This window comes from Plectropomus leopardus, chromosome 23 (assembly GCF_008729295.1).
Source record: "Plectropomus leopardus isolate mb chromosome 23, YSFRI_Pleo_2.0, whole genome shotgun sequence".
Lineage (NCBI taxonomy): Eukaryota > Metazoa > Chordata > Actinopteri > Perciformes > Serranidae > Plectropomus > Plectropomus leopardus.
Window position 1 is genome coordinate 20,976,227 of NC_056485.1, and position 12,523 is coordinate 20,988,749.

The window sequence follows — 12,523 nt, forward strand, 5'->3', positions numbered from 1 at the left end:
TGGGAGCTGAGCGAGATGGTTTGATTTCTTTCAAAACCAGCAGGAAAAGACCAACTTCATTAAACTTAATAAAAGGTGACAAGAAAATGCCCTGAAATTTTGAAGGGAATTTTCTTTTTACTAAATTCTCGCTAATTTTTGGGCCACGTTACTCACACACGTAACTCGATGCTTTCGCTCCATGTTATTGAAAGCAGTTTTCAATTTGCTCGTCATCAGATAAAACAGTGAAATTGGTTTGAGGAGTTTTGTCACTCAAACAGCCGCAGAGTTTCCTTAATTTCATCTTTTCTTCCATTTCAAACGTCGGGGCGAAGGACGCTCTTTTCCCCTGAAACCTGGAGTCGTGTCGAAAACGAATAAATAATTTGAACAGTTCGCCTCCTCCCTATAACGAATGTATCAACCTGAAGACCAAATTATACGTGTGTCTGGCCGTCTTTCGTCTTGTCGTGTGTATTTCGTGCCTAGTTGTGTGTGATCTTAGTGTGTTTGTTTGATCAAAATCTTCCGAATCTCAGTAAACATTCAGGAGCATTTTTGGACGGTGAAACACGAGAGTCGTCCGTCTAAAACTGCTGCGGTAATAAACACAGTAAAGTCCCGTAGTGCCCCGAACGGCAGGACGAAGATCGATCAACTGCTAATGCTAGAAAACTGCCAGCGGCTGAAAGTGAAACAAGGTTTTGAAAAAATTTGAACTCAGTGGATAATTTAGAAAATGCACCGGTCATTCATGTTATCAGTTTGTGATTTTGCACCCTTAGCTTTGCTACATTAGCATGTTGCCTGCTGTCCTAATATGCTAATATGTTATGCCTACTCACATATAATAATCTAAAATGTTATCTCTCCACAAAGTGTATGCTCATGTGTTACCGGAGCCAACCGTCTGTTTTTCTGTAGGTCAAATCTCTGCTCATCTTTCTGTCACTAAAACTATTTTAAAACCCTCAAAGAAAATTTAAAAAAGATTCTGCTCACTGCACACAATATAAAAATAATGTACCTGTTTCCTTAAACAAATGATAACAGCTGGAAGTTCTTGATCATTTTTTACACCATAATTAATGATAAAGCTCGTTATTAAAGACGAAAATGAGAAATAAGAACCCAGTCGCCAAAATACATGTTGGCATTGTACATTTCTGCAAACCAGGGATGCATTTCATGTAACAGATATGTTGAAACTTTACGTTTTTGTTTGCTTCGTCAGTTGTGTGGTTCACACGTGTTTAGGAGAAAAACACTTTGTAATTGTTAAAAGCTCTTGTTTTAGCTTAAATGCCCTGTTTTTGGTCACACAATCATGGCCGGAAAGGTGGAAAAACAGCTGTTTTTCGTGGCACTATCCCAACTCGAAATGCAGGGATTCTCTGTTTCGAAAGAAAAACGCCTTCTTTAGTGGCAAAATTCAGCAAGAAAAACAGCAGTTTTTTAGTTAAAAGCAGAGCTAGAAATTCAGTGTTATGTTGAGAAGTAAAATCTGTCCTGACAGGAAATGCAGTAATGTCTTGGCATGGCACGTCACCGTTAGTAGAAAACAACACATTTTTGAGGAAGTATACTGGCTGGAAATGCAGGGATGTTTTGGTAAAAAACAAACCAGTGACGGGTGGCTACAAAAAGACGTAGTTGAAGGCTGAAATGCGTCTGAAAATGCTGAAATGACTCGCTAAAAACAGATTTGGATTTTGTTGATTGTTTGTCTTGAGCAAAGACAAACTCTGCTCATTTACTCCGTCATCGAAGAATCGATCGTGCGAATCGCAACGAGTCCGTAGTTTGCAGAAACTTACAAACATTTTCCTCCCCGTAAAGATGAACTGTTCAGGTTTGAGTTGAGTGAATTTGAGACGATAATTTTAGGTAATTTTCTCGACATTTTTAAGTTACACTTTATTTTTCTAGTGTTCTGGCGACTCAGCTGGAAATACATTAATGTAAACGTGCGCTGATAATATGGCTTTTACATTTTTTATTCACAGCATAAAGATCAGGTATTTCTGGCTGATGTTTTTGTTTGGATTAAGATGATTTCAGAGTTACATTTATTTTCTTATTATTGTGCAGTGATTGGATTTTTCTTTGATGATAGAAAATGATAGAAAGTTAGTAAGTGTTGTTAAAATGACGGTCTGGTTTTTGTCTTTCAGTCACACGAGACCGGTCCACAATCAAATTTTATCAGTGTCACATTAAAAGAATTAAAGCTCTGGACGTTTTTGGTGTCTTTAGATCATTTTTGTCACGATCTTTCTCTGTAAAAACTTCGGTTCATTAGTTCATGTCAGTGCCTCTGTGCGTCTCTGTTCAGCTGGATTAACAGCATTTTCTATAGGATTTGCATGTAATTCTTTATTATGTTTAATCTTAATTTTCTAATATAAAACGTTACTGTATGTGCTTTACGGCAGGAAGCGATATGACCCAATATGACAGGCGTCACAGATCCACGTGGTGCAATAAAATGAAAACAGAAGAATTGTTCATTTTTGATGGTGTGGTCTTTTTTTCTTTTTATCACCGCTGTTTCTGTGTTTCTGCACCTCTTTGTGTGTCGTCTTTATTTCTTCAGTCTACAGCCTTTTTTATATTATAATGAGCTCAAATCAAGTATCTCTTGTGTTTCTTGTCCTTCATTTAGTCCATTTTACACGTCTTGAAGACAGTGATTTGGTGTTTGCAGTCATCTCTTCGTCACGTCATGATGAATCCCAGCAAAGTCATCATCATTAGAGGAGGGTTTTTCTGAAGCAGTTTCCTTTCTAAACAAGAAAATAACTTTTCTTTAGGTTTTATTTTTGTCTGTTTTTGCATTTACAAATAGCAAAGACAATTCTAGAAAATGCAGTCATAGTTGATACGGCGTGATATTTAAACAACAACCACAAATAAATGATGAAATGCCGTGATATCGATCAGCTAAAAAAAGGAGCGATGTCTCGGGGAGAAACAACCTGTTTTTGTGACGCTATCCATCCTAAAAAACAGATTCTCATGGCAGTATGCTCGCTGGAAGCACGAGGACAGGTCGGCTGAAAACACGCAGGGAATGCAGTGACGTCTTGGTAAAAAGAAAACAGGAAAAGCGACAATATTTCCATTAAAAACAAGTGTTATTTTGCAGCACCATCGCAGCAGGAAGCACAGTCACGTGTCTGTGAAAAACAACTGCTTCCTGTAGTTTCCTGCCTGCTGGAAACAGTCGCGGTGAGAAGAAAACAACCGATTTTTGGAGAACTGTGTCGGCAGCAGATGAAGCAAAGTTTCGGGGGGAGACACTTTTCCATGTCTTGTGGACACGAAGCATCAGGTCACAAATGTTGATGTTGGTGGCTGAAGAGCTGCTGAAAACGTAGCAGTGATCGTTGGAAATAAGTTCATGTGTGAAATGTGTGAAATACCTTTTTAAAAGCCTTTTTTTGCCACTTTTTACACTAATCGATAAAACAGCTCCATTAAAAGTCCTAAATCTCCGTCTGAAGCTTTTCGCTCATAATTCAGGGATTCACGCACGTCTCATTCAGCCTCAGACTTTACGGTCTGATTGTTCGGGAACTCTGTTGTTGGTCAACAGTTTGATTAAATGTCTAAATTTTGTGTTTTTCCAGAAATGCTGTAACAGCAAACCAAAAAGTCAAAAGTGAATGTTGACCAGACAAGCTAATGATTGATTTGTGACATCGTCAGTGATTGTACGAGACTCGCGTCATCAGTCTGTCCGTCAAATCCGTCCTTTATGAGCAGTAAAGCTGTCCGTAGCTTCAGAACGAAGGCTGTTTTCAGGAGAATCAGAGTTTGTTCATTTTTTATTTAAACCTGAACTCGGGAGGGAAGCGTTTGTTTGTTGGATTTGCCAGAATGACGTCGGTCAGAGTTTCTCCTGTCCTGCTGTGTCTTCTCGTCTCTTACTCCGCCATGGTGAGTTAACTCTATTCAACTGTTTTTTGGGGACTATTTTGTTTTTGGTTTTTTTTGTTTTAATCACTGTTTTTGTCCAAGATGAATGCAAGTAAAGCCGGCTGAACATTACACATGGTGACTTTGAAAAGCATTCGACTGAACATTTAAATCCATTTTTATTTTTGTTGTATAAGTTAAGCTCAAAGTCTATTGGAGTCAGGATTGTAGCTCTCTTACGTGCAAATGTATAATATTTTTTGTCTGTTATTGAAATTCTCCTTTTTTCAACCACTCTGTTGCAGCTCTCAACACAAAGCACCCCCCCCGAAGCCAGCCACTTTGCTGGGCCGGTCCCATTGTCCCGAAAAGAAGTCCGTGCTGTGTTTTTGTTTTTTTTTTTTTTACATTTTTATTTATTATTATTATTTTATAATGTATTTATGGGATACAATATTTAATCTGTCTCTTTCTTTGTTTGCTAGCTTGACCCGTGAATCATGTGGCCTGGTGTTTTGTCCCCCGTGGCAGTACTGTGTAAACGGAGAGTGCTCGTGTAAACCACCTTACCTGTGTCCCACAGAAGGTTTATCCCCCGTCTGTTCCCATGACAACAAGCAGCTCCGCTCCTACTGCCAGGTCAGTACATCTGTCATAAACCTGACAGATATAAAATATCATCGTCTGCGTATTGGTGAATGCACTGAAATTAAAACGTGAGTAACAGCTGTTGAGTTTCAATTAAAATTCCTGTAAAAATGGATAACGTGCATGGATAATTGTCACACTGGAGCAATGTGCACCAAGTATTTGACAAAATCGTACTGATTTGTGTTTCTATCTCTTTTGGTAACTGTGGCAATATTTGATGATATTTTGTATTTTATGCTTCATAACAAAAGAAAAGATCTTGAAGTATCTTTACACGGACATGGATTTTAATGGTTAGACTTTTATTCGAGACAAAATTTGGGAAGAAAAGTAATCAAGTATGGTTTTGTGTAAATATCTTGCTTGTAAATGTGGATTTTTTGTGCGAGATGAAAGCTATGTCAAAACAAAATATGAGAAAATACAGAAAAACATCTATGAATGTTTGTGAGCCTAAATACGTAAAAATTAAGTCTGAGCTTTAAAAACAAACACGTTCTCAGATTAGAGATTATTTATTTTCCAGGCGATGGCTGTTTCCTGTCGGACCCAGAAGCCGTTCATGTCTCATTTTGGGGGAACCTGCACAGGTTTGTTTTCAAATATTCACATTTCAGCGTCCTCATGGTGCCTCAGAAGACCTTCATATCACTTCTTAAAATTTTTTTTTAACTTCATCTTTCTCTGATTTCAGCTGATCAACCAAAGTTCAGAGGTTCAATAGAGGACGGCACCGGAGTGATCAGGCTCTTTGTTCCCAGCACCGGAGGAGGTGGCGAGGAGGTTCTGGTCTGTCAGGAGCTGTGGGACACGGCTGCCGCTAACGTGGCCTGCAAGGCCGGCGGAAACCCACTGTGAGATAGATTTCACATTTTATAATGCACATAACGCAGTTTAGTGCTCTGTTAACTTAAATGGGGATGAAATGCTTCAGTTGTGAGTTCAGCATCTTTTTGTTGCTTTTTGATGTAGGCGTAGATGTGTTTTGATGTAGCTCACTAAGCTCTGATTGGTTGGCAGTTTCAAACCTGAATTTAACCTCGAGCGTGTGTTTACAGCGGTGCCGCGTCTGCCGGTACCGTGTCGTATATTTCTCTGAAGAGCTACCATGACGACCAGCAGTTGCCCGAAAAATGTGTGAGTGTCCGTTGCCAAGGGTACGAGAGCTCCCTGGCGGAGTGCGTGCTCTACGACAAGACCGCCATCGACAAGCAGGAGATCGCCACTGCGACCTGCGTACAGCCATCAGGTGAGTAACTGCACATTCTTCTCTGCTCTCTGCAGTTTGACTGGACGCCGTTAAAAGTGGTGATGTTCGTGTTCGTGTTTCAGAAGAGGAGTGTGAGTTCAGGTGTGTGAACGGGAAGTGTGTTTCCCTCAGTCAGACGTGTGATGGAGTCGACGACTGTGGCGACCGCAGTGACGAAATGTGCTGCAAGAGTAAGACACAAATACACGATACACAAACACGCGCAGATGTAGCAAACACTGATGTAGTCTGTTAAAACGTGACTGTAATCATATTTTGGGACATGAATCGGCGTGTTAGTGGTGACCAAACTGTTTTTTTGAGTTTGGGACATGTCCAGCTGTAATTGGAGCAATTAGAAGCAAAAAAGGAACATTCAAATAATATAATTAAAATAAAGTACATGAACAAGTAATTTAAGAGTGAAACATATGAAAAAAAAAGATAAATACAAAAAATCTAAAATGTTTAATAATTAAATCTAAAACTGACAGATATAAAATGTCATCGTCTGCGTATTAGGGAATACACTGAACTAAAAACACAAAAACAAAAAGCTGTTGGGGTTAAATCAAAATGGTTATTATTTTTACAAGGGTATGTGTATTTGTTCATATTTGTTGCACCTAACTAGTATTTTTAACAAGACTTTGGGACAGTCTTGTTTGTAGCGACCACACCAGGTATTTTTGAACAACAGTTCGAGACTGTTCAGCCATTTCTGCACATGTAACAACCGCTGATGTACTCCATCTCTTCTGTCTTTTATATTTATGGACTACCATGTTTGTCTTATCTTCAGAGTGCAGGAACGAAGCTTTCCGCTGCAGCACAGGTGTGTGTTTGCCTAAAGAGGCGGTCGGCGACGGACAGATCGACTGTCTGGACGGCGAAGATGAATCAAAGAAACACACAAGTACTGATCCCACATACGCACACAGTTATTTTAAATTCTGTTTAACCTTTAACATCTCACTTTCATTCACAAGAAAATGTTGGTATTTTACATCTGCAAACCACAGAAAGGTTACATTTATACACTTCGTATGTTTCATATCATCGTCTCTAAAGTGACTTTTTCTTTTATTCTAGTCATTTTCAGTGGGGATTGTGCCACCAAAACCGGATATTTTAGGCCTGAACCTGACCACGTGTTAACCACAGCATTGTCTAAATGCAAAGTTTCAGCACGTCCGCCACACTTTTATATACAAATGTAACTTATTTTAGCAGAAACGTACAAAGCCAACATTGTACTGAGTCTATTCATTTTTTAAAATCACAGACTTGAACAGAGCAGAACTTTGTCCTGGAAACTTCTCTTTAAACGGCGTCAGGTCTTTTCTCATAAATATATTTTTCTATCTCGCACAGATCTGCAGGCTTCACTCCCTCTTCCCTCAAACACAGGTAACTGTCACTAAATCTGCGACTGAGGCGTTGGAAATGTTTTAATGACAATTAGGATGATGATACATGTTTTCTGTTGTTGTTTTTTTTTCCAGAGTACATCTCTCCTCGAAATGGTTTGTATTTTAAATAATCTCTTTTGCTATTGTCATTATGTCAGTAGAAGCAGAACCAAACACTCTACTTAATGCCCCCAAATTTAGCATTTACAATCCGTCTATAAACAGTAGTAAAAGGTGAATTTAGGGCAATTAATAGTTTTGTGATAACAAAACTATACGGTACAATTTTTTTTCTTTTAATCAAATAAAATAAGTTGCATTACTTTCAGGAAATAATTAAAATAGTTATATGAGCTATTGCATTTCTTTCAGGGTAACTAGTCATCTGTAACCAAGATATTTCATATTTTAATCATTTTTGAGCACTGGTCACAGACTATAATGTAGTTAAGTGGAAAACCAGCAGGAAACTGTGATTTGGTCAAAGTGAATAGTAGTTTTATAACATTAGTGATTACAGGCTATTTTTTGTAGTAATTGAACGTAAACTTGCTTCAGCCTCTGCTGCATTTTTCACACACACTATTATAACTAGTCTGCAGTACCAAAAAAAAAACGGTGAATTGTGACATTATTCTTATTTTTTATGTGAAATTGTCAGAAGCAGTTGTTTAAATCGTATTTTTGTGTAGAAACGAAGGTCAGCAGAATTCACATGGAGTCCAGGTTGAGCTGCGGGATTCCCAAAACAAGCAGCGTCGATGTCGAGGATGAAGAGCGGGGAGGAGGACTAGTACGAGTTAAGAGAGTGTTGGGAGGACAGATAGCACAACGGGTCAGTTAAACACGAACCTCCCTGTCTAATCTGAATTTATTCTTTTTATTGCCCCATAAAGCACTCGCTAATGACCGAAGCAGCAGTTATCTACCGATCAATACGTGTGTCTGCAGTAAATCTGGTGTGTGTGTGCAGACTCAGATCCAGTGGCAGGTCGCTATCGAGCTGGACAGAAGGCATCACTGTGGAGGAGCTTATATCGGAGGCTGCTGGGTAATCACTGCTGCTCACTGCATCGGGTAGGACGCAAGAAGTACGACAAGACAACGCTCTGTAATGAAGTACAAAACAGGAGAAACGTTGTAGTCATATTGTCCGACGTTTTAGAGACGAGCAGAGGTTCAAACAACTAATTATGAATTTGGGAACTTTATTGTCAGAATTGCCACTACACTGCCGTCAAAGGCTGAGTACCGTTTTGGTCAAAAAGAGTTATGACTAAGGCTGTCAATTGATTAAATATTCAATTAATCGCATGATTGTCCATAGTTAAGCTGCAATTAACCGCATATTAATCACACATTTTTTACTTGTTCTATATGCATTTTGAAGGGATATTTTTCTTTATATTTTCAGTTTTTATTATTCTTATCCACATGGGACAAATGGACAAATATGCCTGCTTTAAAACAAACTTCAGACAGCCTTTTTAGGGCAGGGCACATACGGAGAGATATCTACCTTATTTATTTTGTAATTTTCTTTTTATTGGCATTTGGCAATTAACATTCAAGATATGTAGTTTAATTACACAAAAACAATATAACTTTTAATTGAGCAAATAAACTGTCATTATTTAAAATAAGCCCATCACCTTTCTCTTTCTGACAGGCAAAACCCGTCTCTCTCCATCCCCAAAGACGCTGTTTCTGGTCAAGACAGCAGCACCAACCGAAGGTAATTTATCAATTATCTGTCAGGTTTTCTGTGCAGTGAACTCGGAGGTTCAGCGTTATCTTGAGACTGATTGTGATTTTAGCACATTTCTCTCCCGCAGGCCAAACCTCGCTACAATGATTGTGAAGTTTTCTCTGTGGAAGAGGACCAGAGCTGAGCTCTCGACAGATCTCGTTCCTGTTAAGGACGTCCACGTCCACTCGCTGTATGTTATTCATTTATTATATCAGTTTAACATAATTCAACCTAAAAGGCACATCGTGGTTTACTCGATATATGATAAAGCTTGGAGTTTAAATTATTAGTTGGAGAAAGATTAATTAGGGCCTGAGCACGAACCGTGCTGATTTTTGTGCTGATTTTTGGTGATTTCAGTCCTAGTACTTTTGCGAACTTGTCCTACAGGATTGATCTGATCAGCTTTGAATTGGGTGTGTCCAATCCTAACCCCTTCATGATTCAAAGTTATCAAAGGACTGCACAAAACGTTTACGGTTTTCCCGTGGCACGGCACAACTTTTTGATGTGTCACCATAAAACAATACATTGTTGTAACTTTGGTGTAAATTGTCCGATCTGCCTGAAACCTCATAAGTTTGATAAGAGAATACTGTCAATAATTTTCTCTCGTGGTAAAAGCACCACCTACGAGCAAAGGGCAAGTAAGCCTCGAGGGACAATTATTATTGGATTAACATGATATTTACATGGTGTAAATAAAAGTAATAGAATACAAGTACTGCAGGGGAGATAGGAAGCATTACAAACGGTTTCTGCAGTTTTTAAAACATAATTTAATGTTGGGTTATGCAGTAGAAAGAGAGATGATCTGATCTAAATTCAACGATAAAAACTGTGTCTTGGATCGAAAGTTATTGTGAGCGGATGAGGTTTATCTCTTCTAAAGCTTTAAAGTAGGAAGACAGATTTCTGCCTGTAAGTATAAATAACAAAATTGACAAACTTGAAATATTTCAAGATACATCAGATCAAGTAAAGTACAATATCGTCAGCATACAGACGAATCTGAGGCAGTGTTCCTTTTGAATTGATGGGAAAATATTCAAAAACTAAGACGAAAAGGGATGCCCGTCTCCAGTTCTGTCAGGTGTTACAGAACAAAATGTTGTAATTTTCATCACAACAGATGTTTTTTTGCTACATTATCAAAACATATTTGGCAAAGCATTGCTTCAGGTACAAATAAGAGGATTTATGTGTAAAAATGTAAACAGCCTGATCACACTGGATCTTTTTATGATGTCGTAATCAACCGCTGACTCAAATAAAGGTACAACCCCAACACCCGTGAGAACGACATCGCCCTCGTGCAGCTCCAGAAACTTCCTTTCAGTGACAAATGTTTGGAGGACAACCCTGCAGTCAGTCCCGTCTGCGTCCCCTGGACCACCAGGCTCTTCCATCCCAACCACACCTGCACCATCTCTGGATGGGGCCAAGATGGAGGTAGTACCCTGCTGTCAGCATTTCAGCTGCTTCTGATGTATTTCTAAACTTATTATTTCAGTTTTTAGTTCATGGTCACCACAGAGTTAAAAAAAAGTGACAGTGTCAATGATGTTGACTATGACACCAGAAGGAAAAATCACAGAATGAAATGTCCTAAAATCCAAGAAACATCCAAAAAATGTCATTAAATTTGAAAAATGTCCTGCTAGAAACATGCAAATAATCCTTAATAATAATCCTAAAATCCTTGACATAACCTAAAGTCCTCAACATATCCCGAAATCTTTCCAAAAACCCTAGAAATGTCCTGAAGTTCTTGAAATGTCCTAGAAATGTCCTGAAATCCTTGCAGTGTAGTCCTAGTAATGTCCCAAAGCCCAGATATGTCCTGAAACATGGAAATCATCCTAGAAATGTCCGAACTTTTGAGAGAAGCCCTCAAATCCTAGAAATTTCTTAAAATTACATAACATAGAGAAATCCTATAAATGTCCTAAAATACATCTTAACATTTGTCTTGTTGACCTCTCTGCAGCTGGACGACTGTCTCTGTACCTGCAGTTTGCCAGCGTGTCCCTCATTGACGACTGTCAGAGATTTTACAACGACAGCTTCAAACCCGGCATGATCTGCGCAGGTACGTGTGCGCGTAGCTCCCCGTTTTTACTGCATTTATTCATGAAAGAGGCCACGTGAGCTCGGTTTGTGTGTGTGCAGGGGATCTGGACGGCAGTGTGGACGCCTGTGAGGGGGACGATGGAGGTCCTCTGGTGTGTGAGGACGAACTGGGTGTTTCTTACCTGTGGGGCGTGGTCAGCTGGGGGAGGGGCTGTGGCCGGCAAAACTCTCCAGGAGTTTATACACAGGTAAAAAAATCTTTACTGTATATTTACCATCTAAAAAAACCTCCGTCTGATCATCCGAAATTTTATGAGTAGATTACGATGACATTTACTGAGTACGTCTCAAAGACATTTCTTGGAGACATTAAGAAAGATTAAGACTTTAGATCAGAGATCATTTCTGGACCTTTATGACGGATTTTAGGACGTTTCTAGAGCTTTATGACGTTAAGGTCTTATCGGGGACCGCCGTCAGGGTGTGACACTTTTTTATCAACAAGCTCTGTGTTAACGCTGTTTTATGCGCTCTGACACCTGATGGAGGCTAAAAGGACAGTTAAACTCTTGTTCTGTACAGCTGATATATGAATATTAATAATAATACTGTTGATGTGTTTTCTTTCAGGTGGCTCATTACTTTGAGTGGATCAGATCTCGTACAGGGTGGCCTGTTGTGACAAAGTTTAACTCCCAATAACACTCACATAAACACAAACGTCACATAAGGATTACATTTTTATATTTCACATTGACTACAACTGTGTACGACGGGAAATTCTACATTTTATTTTTTGTACGATTTGTACATTGTTACTGTAGAACAAGGGTTTTCGATATTTTAAACAAATATACTGATTTACCTATCCTAATTATATGAACGTGCATTTTCAGACTTATTACAAATAAGATTTCTGTGGATCTCCTCGGGGTCGTGGACTCCTAACAAGCCATGTCAGAAAAGGCAGAAAAAATAAAAAAGTAAAAGTATAATAAAAAGTCATCAACTCTGTTGTGTGTATCTTTATTGAGTTTTAGTTTAATAAAATATTTTGTAATTAATACTTTTTAACCTTTCAGAATTTGTTGGATCTTTTAAAAACATGGAAAGCCATCAAACAGCAACTTAACAAGAAATGACCTCAAAAAATACAAAATAAATAATAAAATAACTGAAAAAAAAGAAAAAGAAGAGATCAAAAACAGGGAATATCTGAAAGAAAGGTCAAATTAAATAAAAATAAGAATAATAGATAATAATATGGAAACAGTATATACATATACATATATATATATATATGACTTTGACTTTTCTAATTTTGCCTTTTTTCTCTCTCTCTTTTTTTTTTGCAATTTCTGAGACATTTCATACCAAGTTGCTGATTATTTACTCATTATTTAAATGCTTGTGAGGCGTCTGAATGCAGCACTGATGTCTATCAGCTTCAAAAGGTTAAGAAAAAAAAGAATTTAAAAAAAAATA

At 38.3% G+C, this 12,523-nt stretch overlaps 1 protein-coding gene across 1 annotated transcript; it reads left to right on the top strand.

Annotated features, from left to right (window-relative positions):
- The first annotated feature begins 3,714 nt into the window (after positions 1-3,714).
- LOC121962091 (complement factor I-like) lies at positions 3,715-12,043 on the top strand. Its single transcript, XM_042512286.1, is given in 19 exon segments — positions 3,715-3,924; positions 4,209-4,259; positions 4,261-4,277; positions 4,389-4,542; positions 5,081-5,144; positions 5,249-5,408; positions 5,613-5,803; positions 5,887-5,994; positions 6,606-6,719; positions 7,178-7,213; positions 7,309-7,329; positions 7,908-8,050; positions 8,189-8,292; positions 8,885-8,950; positions 9,051-9,155; positions 10,242-10,417; positions 10,956-11,057; positions 11,138-11,286; positions 11,669-12,043. Coding segments are annotated over 19 exon segments (1,893 nt in total). The 5' UTR covers positions 3,715-3,864; the 3' UTR covers positions 11,741-12,043.
- Positions 12,044-12,523: the final 480 nt, after the last annotated feature.